This window comes from Electrona antarctica (assembly GCF_951216825.1).
Source record: "Electrona antarctica genome assembly, chromosome: 5".
NCBI lineage: Eukaryota > Metazoa > Chordata > Actinopteri > Myctophiformes > Myctophidae > Electrona > Electrona antarctica.
Genome location: NC_136810.1, coordinates 18,467,604 through 18,480,084, shown reverse-complemented (window position 1 = coordinate 18,480,084; position 12,481 = coordinate 18,467,604). Strand labels below are relative to the sequence as shown.

At 43.7% G+C, this 12,481-nt stretch overlaps 1 protein-coding gene across 1 annotated transcript in view; it reads right to left on the bottom strand.

The window, feature by feature from the left end:
* The window catches only part of LOC306923876 (uncharacterized protein), a gene marked incomplete at its 5' end in the record, with an annotated part of 44,802 nt that extends 36,195 nt beyond the window's left edge, over window positions 1–8,607 (bottom strand). The window contains 3 exons of the mRNA XM_079502220.1: window positions 82–633; window positions 6,845–7,076; window positions 8,599–8,607. Coding sequence (XP_079358346.1) covers window positions 82–633; window positions 6,845–7,076; window positions 8,599–8,607 — 793 coding nt within the window. The remainder of the gene's footprint in view (window positions 1–81; window positions 634–6,844; window positions 7,077–8,598) is intronic.
* Between the last annotated feature and the right edge of the window lie 3,874 nt (window positions 8,608–12,481).

Sequence of the window (12,481 nt, the reverse complement as noted above, 5' to 3'; positions counted from 1 at the left end):
AGGGAGGAAAGCCTGCTTGTCTCCACCAGGGAGGAAAGCCTGGTTGTCTCCACCAGGGGAGGAAAGCCTGCTTGTCTCCACCAGGGAGGATAGCCTGCTTGTCTCCACCAGGGAGGAAAGCCTGCTTGTCTCCACCAGGGAGGAAAGCCTGCTTGTCTCCACCAGGGAGGAAAGCCTGCTTGTCTCCACCAGGGAGGAAAGCCTGCTTGTCTCCACCAGGGAGGAAAGCCTGCTTGTCTCCACCAGGGAGGATAGCCTGGTTGTCTCCACCGGGGAGGAAAGCCTGGTTGTCTCCACCAGGGAGGAAAGCCTGCTTGTCTCCACCAGGGAGGAAAGCCTGCTTGTCTCCACCGGGGAGGAAAGCCTGCTTGTCTCCACCAGGGAGGATAGCCTGGTTGTCTCCGCCAGGGAGGAAAGCCTGCTTGTCTCCACCAGGGGAGGAAAGCCTGGTTGTCTCCACCAGGGAGGAAAGCCTGCTTGTCTCCACCGGGGAGGAAAGCCTGCTTGTCTCCACCGGGGAGGAAAGCCTGCTTGTCTCCACCAGGGAGGATAGCCTGGTTGTCTCCGCCAGGGAGGAAAGCCTGGTTGTCTCCGCCAGGGAGGAAAGCCTGGTTGTCTCCACCAGGACACCAGCTCAAGACCATGGTGTGCGAACTTCATCTCCGGCTCTCACCCTTTCCTCATTGGCCTATTCTAGCGCCACCTGCAGGATGCCACAATAACCTGATCTGGCCTGGTGGTGGAGACCTGCATGTGCTCCGAGGAGCACTTTTTCTAGTATTCATTCTAAAACGGAGCCATGTGATCCGGTTTAGAAACAAGGACAAAAAAATATTGGGTTCCGGTGGTGTGTTCCGGGTTGGTGTCGCATTGTTCAATCTCTCTCTCAGCTAAGGGGACCTTGGCCAGAACAACATTGAAGAACCCTGGCACATAGAGCTTGTGTCAGCTATAGAAGCTGTAACAGCATAGAGAGTTCATAATAAAAGCATATAGTTTACAGAGTTTGTAACAGTATCTAACGAGGAGATGTTCAGAGCAGATCGGGTCCATCACTCCGCCGCTCAGAACCGTCTCCTGTCGGTATACGCAGGCCTTTAGAAGACTGTGACATCGATCCGGGTCGGGGTGCCTTTTGCACGTGCTCGCCAGCTTATTTACTGATCCCCGCATGTATTACATCACCGCCGTCCAATATTGAGTTGCTCAGAAGTTGAAATATTTGCAGCGACATCTGTTTAATTAAAAAAATAAAAGGGGGTCCTTAATCGTCCTCCTCTGCCAAACCACAAGCGCCAAGGTTTAAGACCCTATATGCATGCCACGAAGTTATGCATTTCTGCTCGGTTCCCTGTGACCCCCCTCCCCTCCCCCATCTGCATTTGGGCCCTTTTTCTCTCTGTTCTCTTGTGGAAGAAACAGTGCTTATCTCTCACAGTTGGTTTATTATTTATCCCGGGCTTTAGGCCAACAGTTGCCGTTCTGCCTGTTGCGCCGTCTGAAGCTGCTGCAGTGTGGGCACCTGCAGCTGTCACTGCTGCAGTCGCCACAGCTACTGCGGCACGCTCCTCCCTCCATAGCACGCACGCACAGACCCCTCTCCCAGAGCACTGCTCCATAGCACACACACGCACAGACCCCCCTCCCAGAGCACTGCTCCATAGCACACACACGCACAGACCCCCACTCCCAGAGCACTGCTCCATAGCACACATGCACGCACAGACCCCCCTCCCAGAGCACTGCTACATAGCACACATGCACGCACAGACCCCCTCCCAGAGCACTTCTCCATAGCACAGTGGTTCCCAAACTTTTTCATGTCAGGGACATAACAGTTCCATTTGTACACTCTCAAGAGTTACAGACCCATAAGGGTCCATTTGGATCCAAACTATCATTTAGCTGGGGAGCCCCTGGAACTCCCTCAAGGAGCCCACACACACACAGACCCCCTCCCAGAGCCAGAGCCAGCCTCACATCTCCTGGCTGGGCCAGAGGTTGAAAGCTATAGCCCTATACAGGTCAGGGGGATTCAATGTTTTTCAGGGCAGGCCAAGGACCTCTTAGCTGGGAGACCAACTATATATTGTATAAAAATCACACCCGTGTGAAGTGAGGGGTGCTCTTATCATTTTGCAACATCAATTACAACATGTTTAAGCAACGGGTGCTAATGTTTGTTTAAGTCCTCAAAACAAATATTAGATTTCTCTTTTTTGTCTATGGCGTTTTCTTAAACAAACATCGTTGAAAAACAAACCATATATAGCCATATATATCAAAAATCACACCCGTGTGAAGTGAGGGGCGCTAATATACAGTATTAAAGTCTAACTCATGTTGATTAGGTGATGTAATGGTGATGTAAAACAAACGGTGCAAACACAAACAACATTAAACCTGTATCAAAAATATGTTGCAGATTAAAGTTATTAATAATGTGTATTTTCAGACATTTTGAGTCTCGGCTTTTGGCTCTGTACTTGGTCTGCTAAAAATATTTTGTTAGACTAAATCAACTGTCGATTTAGTCGACTAAAATCTTATGAGATTCATTCGACTAAAACTAGACTAACACTAAAACATCCCAGGTGACTAAAATGTGACTAAAACTAAATGAAAACTATTCAAGAGACTATGACTAAAACTAAAATAGAAATTTGCTGCCAAAAACAACACTGCTATACACGAACACAATTCCGTGTTCAGGGGAGGGTGGTAATAGTCATTGCATGTAATCCTATATGGTCTAGGGCAGGGGTTCTCAACGTCTTTGGCCGGGGACCCCCGGAAATGCTTTGACAATGTCTCGGGACCCCCGCCCCGCCCCCCAATATAAATGGACTGCTACAATAACCTTAATAATAGAGATAATACACCATAAATAAATAAATACTGAAACCAGATATAATCATTATAATCACCTCTTCAGACTCCACCATGGCCCGTAGCACTTGCCCTAGCCTAGCCCCTTAGATAGCACACTATGTAGACTTAGATAGTATTTTAAACAGACTTATAGCTTGTTACGTAGACAGCTCTAGAACTGCACTTTATGTAGTCATAGCACTTTATAGTGCTATAGTATATAGTATAATATATTATATAGTATAGTATGTATAGTTTACATAGATACTCCACTGTTACGTTCTTAGTTTACGCATGATTCATGATAACTACTTTTTATATATGTGATGTATGCCATGCTTTTGTTATTGCTTAATGTAAATCGCATCAGTATAGGATACAAAAAGAGTCATGACGAAGGCCACACAGGCCGAAACCTTGTGTGGGGTTTTTTTCCCCTGCCTTGGAAAAATTTAGTTTTTGGGGGAGCTTTCAAAACGGTGTGCAGACTTATTCTTTCTTTTTCAGTATGGATACAACACACACGTGTCGGGAGGAAATCAATTGGCATAATGAGTAGAAAAAGGTGTTAAAAGCACATGCACAAAAAAGTGCACCAGATTATACCGTCCTAAAACTAGAGGTGCATAGACTGAATCTACACTGCAGCCATCATCGCACACACCCTCAAACAACCAAAAACAACACATAACCATGGACCAGTTGCTTGTGTGTTAAACACCAGAGAACAACAGTTTTCTACAAGCCTCATTGAAGATGCATGTAAAGATAGTACTTGAACCAGGGCTCTTACAAGGCAGAAACCTAACACCTCCCCTCGGTACATTTAAAGGTGAATGAAACTGCATCTGGGCTTTAGGACAATTGTATGAGGCCCTCGTTTCAAGATGATCCATTCGTTAACCGCCTCGACTTCAGAAGCGAAAAACCATCTGTGAGTGAGGGACGGGTTATCGTGTGGTTTAGAACCACCGCAAACCTAAAGGAGAAAAAAAAAGAAAAAAGGTAACAGGCGTTTTTTTTAACTGGTAGCTTTACGCGCGAGGCAAGTGGCAGCACCCCTGACTGACACGCGGACAGGTTTATGGGTGGCCATTCATTGGCCACACAGGGCGGGCCCTATGTTTACAGACCTCATCATAGGAACCCATAGGTTTGTTGGGAGGCTTCTCTTTATTTGAGGCCCTTAGTTTACTGGCCAGCGATCAGTTGGCAGCACAGCGAGTGAGGCACTATGACACATGGGGATCAGGTAGACCTGGAGGTGCCTGAGTGAAGATGAGGTGGACCTTTAAATGGAAGCCGACTGCGTGTGGAGTTTTAAGAGGATGGAGGAAAGTCCAGCTGTGCTGTGCTGTGCTGTGCTGTGCTGTGCTGTGCGTGTGTGTGTTCGCTGTATGTTTGTTTGTACAGTATCTGTTTAACAATATATCGTACATTAAAGGGGTATTTCACTTTAATACGCTTCTAGGGTCATTCTCATGTCTACTTATAGACGTTTCTGTGCATGCCAGACAGTTGATTTAGATTTGATATTCATTTGAAATATTGAACTTCAAACTCCATGGAAAGGCCTATTCATACTCGGCGAAAACTACATGACGTCACGTCACGCCGCGGTGATAAGGGACTCACACAGTCACCGATCACCCCAAAACATCTCTCTGTTTTTACTAACCATCACTTATCACGTAAAACCTGAATATTGAAGGCCTTTAAACTCTTCTTGTGACAGATATTATCCTTGTGGGGAACCTACATTTTCCCATGCATGCTTTGAAATCCATGCTTTGAAATGAAAATGTAAATATCATCCATCAACAAAAAAAAAAACCTTGACTTGAGGATCCTTGACTTAGAAAAGGTTTGAGAACCACTGCTGTAGAGCAGTGGTGGAAAAGGTACCCAATTGTTTTACTTAAGTAAAAGTACCAATACTGCAATTTAGAAGTAATTCGTTACAAGTAAAAGTACGGAATTGAAAATGTACTTGAGTAAAAGTACAAAAGTATCGGCGTCAAAATGTACTTAAAGTACTAAAAGTAAAAGTACTCATATTGCAGAATGTCCCATTTCACAAGTTCAAAATGTGTTTTAAAATCTATTGAAAATAGCAGATCTACAAGCTCACAATGCGCCGCGTTGTGACGCATTGTGAGCTTGTAGATCGGCTATTTTCAAATGGCCGAAATGTATAGGGTTGAAGTGGTTACTGTATGTTTTCTAATCAAAGTTAAAATCTCCAAAGTAACTAGTAACTAAAGTTTTCAAATAATTGTAGTGAAGTAAAAGTACACATTTTGCCAATGAGATGTATCAAAATGTACTTAAAGTAGCCTACTAAAAGTAAAAGTACTCATATTGCAGAATGTCCCATTTCACAAGTTCAAAATGTGTACAAAATCTATTGAAAATAGATATATTTTCAAATGGCTGAAATGTATAGGGTTGAAGTGGTTACTGTATGTTTTCTAATAAAAATAAAAATCTCACTAGTAACTAAAGTTTTATTGTAGAGGAGTAAAAGTACAAATTGTGGCTCTGAGATGTAGTGGAGTAGAAGTAAAAGTACTGGAAATTAGAAATACTCAAGTAAAGTACAAATACCTCAAAATTGCACTTAAGTACAGTACTTAAGTAAAAGTACTTAGTTACTTTCCACTACTGCCCTTCTGTCAGGCCACAGAGCACATGGTGTCCATCAGCCCACCACCACACTCTGACGCACTGACCTCTGGGGCTTTTTTTTTACAATAGGTACCAGAGGAATCGGATTCCTCCTAACTTACTCAGAGAGAGACACACGCGTTGCTCCAAACGAGCGTACAGAAGCAATGTCATGCTTTCACTGCTCGAATAGTTGTTGACTTTGTCAGAACCTTCTGAATGACAAAACCAGTAGTGAATGTGGTGTTTATACCACTTGGTAAAAAAATGTGTGCTTCGTCTGCGCTTTGGCAGCGAATAAGCCTAATGAGTCAGTCCCACATGGTGATGCTGATCATTTGGTGAAAGATCTGTTACACTGGGGATCTCCCTTTGCATAGATGCAAAGTTAAAGGATACTGTTTTTCAGGGATGACTGATCAGGGCCGGTTCTAGGGGGGGGCAGGGGTGGGCATAGCCCACCCAAACGTGCGTCCTGCCCACCCAATGTGGGTTTGACACCCCACCCGCGCCAGCGGAGTCGCCCCCCCTTACAATTCTGTCTGCCCACCTGAGTGGGGCTGGCTAAATCCGGCCCTGACTGATACCAATTATTTGTAATCTTGAGTGTGCCAATTAGGATAGCCGATATTTCGTACCGATTTGTACGTAGCAAGGCCTATAATGTGACTTTTCTCTTTTCTACCCTGGATTTGAACCCAGTTTCCTACACAACTGCTGAAATGCTTCTCCATTACCACCAATAAATCAAGTCTGCCTATGCTTGCTCAGGGGATAAATTGAATCTTGACCATCAGGTCAAAATTCATGTCAGATCCTGCATGTCTAGGTGAGACGTTATACTTATTGTATAAGTACAATTTTGAATTGACACAAATAATGACCACATTCAACATGTGGCAGAAACTGCAGGAACAGCAGCAAACGCGAACGAGGAGGAACTGAACGAACCCAGAACCTCCTGTCCTGTACCAAGCTGGGCCCCAACAACCAGAGTAAAAGCGGCCATGTCTTTCCGGCACCCCAGAGCTTCTATTTTGAAGGAATTCCGGCACTGATTGTGTTAATGACTGTTTTTACACTTGCTGAAAATAGCCGATCTACAAGCTCACAACTCGCAGCGCGACGCGTTGTTGAGGTACGCATGTTGAAATCGTCAACATATTTAGTCTCAGTTTTATAGTCATCATGGCTTCATTCAGTTTCCATTTAGTTTTCGTCTGTGAAAAAAGGTAGTCGACGAACATTTTTCGTCTTAGTTTTAGTGGACGAAACACTGATCTGAACAACCCAGAAGCCCCTGCACCAAGCTTGGCTCCTCCTGCACCAAGCTTGGCTCCTCCTGCACCAAGCTTGGCTCCTCCTGCACCAAGCTTGGCTCCTCCTGCACAAAGCTTGGCTCCTCCTGCACCAAGCTTGGCTCCTCCTGCACCAAGCTGGGCTCCTCCGACCTCCTGCACCAAGCTTGGCTCCTCCTGCACCAAGCTTGGCTCCTCCTGCACCAAGCTTGGCTCCTCCTGCACCAAGCTGGGCTCCTCCTGCCATGGCCAGGGGTCATTAGGAACGCGCAGTGGTGGAAAGTAACTAAGTACTTTTACTTAAGTACTGTACTTAAGTACAATTTTGAGGTATTTGTACTTTACTTGAGTATTTCCAGTTTCCAGTACTTTTAATTCTACTCCACTACATCTCAGAGCCAATTTTTTTTATTTTACTCCACTACAATCATTTGAAAACTTTAGTTACTAGTTACTTTGTAGATTTTAATTTGAATTAGAAAACATACATTAACCACTTCAACCCTATACATTTCGGCCATTTGAATAGCCGCTTTGTACACATTTTGAACTTGCAATATGAGTACTTTTACTTTTAGTACTTTAAGTACATTTTGATGCCGATACTTTTGTACTTTTACTCAAGTACATTTTCAATTCCGTACTTTCACTTGCAACGAAGTAGTTCTAAATTGCAGTATTGTTGTTTTTTACTTAAGTAAAACAAATCGAGTACTTTTTCCACCACTGGCCAGGGGTCATTAGGAACGCGGCAAACCCAGCATGCAGCATCAGACAAACCCATAGCGCTAATCCAACTGGGCACAGCATCCACCTCCCTCTGCTCTGTGCACCGAAAGCCATCAATAAAAAGATTCAAAACTTGGCAAGATGTAGAGATCTTACAGATTGAGAGGACTATTAACACGCACAACAGGCTCTCAGTGCCGCAGAAATCCCCCCCCCCCCCCCGCTCCGCTCCGCTGCGCGGTGTCTGCTTACCCCGGGGCAGATTTCAAGGGTTTTAGCATCTTCCTGCAGGAAATCAATATATTCTCTGTGGCAAAATGATTCTCATCCTCCACGGTATTCACCAAAGCAAATCCCCCCTTGGCGTTGCCGTGGCCCACGCCTGCTGCCAAGCTGAAAGGACATACTTGAAAGTGTGCTCATCCCCGGACACTATGACTTTCTCCATTAATGAATAGTATGTAACTTTGCCTGGCACAAAACAATAAATACAAATTTTACCCAATCATTTCCCTCTATGCCAGTAGTTATTAGCCACTTTTTGGTAGCCCCAAAAAACATCCCCGTCTACCAAAGCAAACCGTTGAAAACACCAAAATACAACGAGAGGGCATGTGTTTCTGCAGGTAAACACCACCACACTGCAGAAAAGTTACATACTAGGGCTATATCTCATGCGCCACCCCTTAACCCTTATCCTTAAACTAATTTGCCATTTTTTTTTTACTAATTTAGAAAATCTTTTAAAACTGTTCAAATAGCCGATCTACAAGCTCACAATGTCTCGATGTAGATCGGCTAGTTGAACTATTTTAAAATGTTTTTCAAAATAGTAAAAAATGGCAAATAAGTTTAGGGATAAGTGTGGTGCAAGATGGAGCCCATATTATCTCACATCCATACCAAAGACCCCCAAATACCCATAGCCTCTGCCTTTACAAATATGGCCGATTTATGAATAAAAATAACCTGTCATGGGACGACTCCTGTACCCAGCAGACAGACCACCCTGCTGCCATTTTGAGTCCTTCACCTCGGCCATGATGTCATGACGTTCCAGGCCCTTATTATTTGACTCCATTTGTCTATTGTGAAGACTGTGTGGTTAAGTCCAGTTAATGACTTGTTGAAACTTGCACGGCGAAGCTCACTTAAACCATCGAGAAAGATTTGGGAGATCTCTCAGCAGTGAGATTGTGAACATTTGCACGGGGAACATACACAAACACAACCAGTCTGAAACATCATTAGTGGAGGCCTGGAGCTTTGCTGCCTGGTTCCTTCAGATCCAGGCTAGTGTGTAGAAGTCATTGTGTCTCAAAGTGTGTGTGTGTGTGTGTGTGTGTGTGTGTGTGTGTGTGTGTGTGTGTGTGTGTGTGTGTGTGTGTGTGTGTGTGTGTGTGTGTGTGTGTGTGTGTGTGTGTGTGTGTGTGTGTGTGTGTGTGTGATAGAATATTATAGAAATTGATTTATTGGAGATTCTGACTTTCAATTGTAGACCTACATACATTTTGTTTTGACTGTATTGTTCCACTTTTTGCTTTGGCAATCCAAACGTATGTTTTCTCATGCAAATAAAGCCCTTTGAATTGAATTAAATTGTGGGCGTGGGTGTGCGTGTGCATGCGTGTGTGCCTGCCTGCCTGCCTGTGTGCATGCCTGTGTGCGTGCGTGCGTGCTAACCACTTTGGCTATTCAAAATAACTTTGAATTGTAGATTGCTTGAATAGATGTATCTTTTTTGAGCAGTTTTAACTCAAATCTGTAATTATGGAGGTCCCCCTGGCATAAAATATTCTTTGAGATAAGGTCCCTGGTACAAAAGTTAGACAACGACTGGTGTAAGTGAAGTGTGGTACATCGCTCTGCACAGGGTTAACAACATGGGGGGAGGGGGGCAGTGCCGAAAACCTTGCTTACACATAGACACACACTGCAACCGGCCTAATCCCCCCCCCCCCCCCCCCCCCCCCCAAAGGCAACGGCTTTAGTGTAATTTGCGCCGCAGCTGTCCAGCCCCTGGAAGAATCGGGAAATTGTCTTGCACATGTTCAGCTGCAAGAACAAATGTCACGGAGAGAGAGAGAGAGAGAAAGAAGAGGGAGAGAGAGAGAGAGAGAGAGAGAGAGAGAGAGAGAGAGAGAGAGAGAGAGAGGCAAATGAAAAAACAAGATGGCCTCCCTCCCCCCAAAAAATTGTGCCGATGATGGCAGGAGGAGGGTGCGTGCCAGGGGATTTGGTGGTGGGGTGAAACGCAGGGTGAGGCGGCAAGTCAAAAGGGTTGTTGTGTGTCCTCTCTGTGACTCAGCAAAGTGTGAAGTCCAGTCGGATTTATTTCATAAAGTTGTTTCTAATAGTCAGTCAATCCTGGAAGATGTTCGGGGATTGACTTCCTATAGTTCTATAGCAACAATAGTAATTTTAGAAAATGTTTGATTTGCCTGCAATGACATTGCCAATATAGTATTCACAGTAGGTGAAATGTGGCTATATTCTGTATGTTAACCTATTTAGACCTGAGGACGATTCTACAAATGTCTTCTAAATCCTGATCAGTTTTCAGAAAAACCTATGTTTCTGTTTCAGTGGTGTCAAAGACCCCAAAAACTATGTATGTAATTGGCCGCCCACCCCCATCTGAAAATATGTTATTCCAGGGAATTCAGCAGTGGTGGAAAAAGTACTCAATTGTTTTACTTAAGTAAAAATACCAATACTGCAATTTAGAACTACTTCGTTACAAGTACGGAATTGAAAATGTAAAAAGTATCTGCATCAAAATGTACTTAAAGTAGCCTACTAAAAGTAAAAGTACTCATATTGCAGAATGTCCCATTTCACAAGTTCAAAATGTGTACAAAATCTATTGAAAATAGATATATTTTCAAATGGCTGAAATGTATAGGGTTGAAGTGGTTACTGTATGTTTTAAAATCTCACTAGTAACTAAAGTTTTATTGTAGAGGAGTAAAAGTACAAATTGTGGCTCTGAGATGTAGTGGAGTAGAAGTACAAGTACTGGAAATTGGAAATACTCAAGTAAAGTACAGATACCTCAAAATTGTACTTAAGTACAGTACTTAAGTAAAAGTACTTAGTTACGGCCTGGGCCGTGGCTCAGCGGTCCAGGCACCTTGGCTGGTAATCCAGTCTGGCAGTGTGCCGCGGGTTCGACTCCCGATCCCGACGGCCTTTACTGCATGTCACCCCCCCATCTCTCTCCCCATTTCCTGTCAGCCTACTGTCTGTCCCTCCATAAAAAATATAAAATAAAGGCAAACCATTGAAAAGTACTTTACTTTCCACCACTGGAATTCAGGTCTCCATGGGGTGAGTAATCGATGGGTGAACTATCCCTTTGAGTGGTTAAGTGGCTCAGGGGTTCCCCCAGAGTTAGTGTTGAAGTGTCGTTGAGCAGGATGCTGATCCCCCTAATAGCTCCCGATGAGGTTGGTGCCTTGCATGGTTTCCTCTGCCATCAGTGTGTGAATGTGTGTGTGTGAATGGGCGAATGTAATGCACAATCTATATTTGGATAAAAAGTGCTATAAATGCACCATTATTAAAATGCTCCACCCTGGTTTTTATTTTTACAAATTGACGTCAATGCATCTAGTGAGATTTGGGGAGAAGGACGGGCCAAAGATGGGCCGCTGTGTGTGTGCGCACAGATGGCGGATGGAGTAGATTGAACCGTTGTTACCTCAAACATCATGAGCTCATGGGGCAGCGTGGCTGCAGGTGCTGAAAGCAGACCAAATCAAAACTGCTTGGCGCAGTTGACACGGTTGACTATCGAGGTCACGGCTTATTATATTTTTGGCACAGTAAAAACGTGAAGAATGCCCGCGTTAAAAGGAAATTATTAGCGCCCAGTTGAGATGAAAGGGGCATACGATGATATCAGATAAATCTCGCATTACGCCTTTTTCAGGGCAACAGTGCCACGTGAAAATATACTTACCGCGTCCTTGTCCCCTTTACGGTGTAATATACAGTAAGCAACAAGTTACTGTCCACGATAACTCAGCTCTGAGACACCACTATAAGATCACACGATATCCAAAAGCTTCTCCGACTGAACGGCACACAAGCTGATTCTGTTCCTGGAGCCATGAACATGATACCAGATATTGTGAAAAGACTATTTTGAACAAATTTTACTTACAGTTGGAGGCCATCGATATTGTCCTTTTCTTTTTGCTGAGGTTTGCGTGATCTGCGCAAAAGGACAGTTAACCCATTTTGGGCGGGAACCCCTTTTGGTGTTTTAAACATTATGTTATAATTTAGCTATTGAAAAATAGCAGATCTACAAGCTCATAGCGCGCCACCGAGTGGCGCGCTACGAGCTTGTAGGTCTGCTATTTTTGAAAAATCGGTGAAAATATTTATTTCGGAAAACTGGAGGATTTAGAAGGATTTTTTAAAATTTTGAGGTCAGGCCTAAATGGGTCAAATGATAAGGGAAAATATCGGTGGCACCCAACTGTATATTTCTAGACTTTACAAATACAGTGTTTCTTCAAGGACAAATTTTTATTTAATTTGGTGAGGGGAAAAAACCTCAGATAGCAATGATGGAAGGAACTATCGATTTTTGGTCAATGTTCCCTATTTTATTATTGTGCCATTTTTTTATTTACTATTATTATTGCTATTGTTTATTGCTAGGTTTTACTATATGTCTTGCTGCTACAATGTTGAGGAACCGAAAGCTAAGAATTTTGCCCTTGTATAATACCTGTATATGGGATTTTACAAATACAATCTTGAACCTTATTAACATGGGTACAAATTAGGGGTGTGCCAATATATCGATATATTGCGATACTTCCTCCCGTGATACTTCCTCCCACGATATCGATATCAACTGGCAATATCGCAATTTATCGAATATTGCGATATTGATTCAT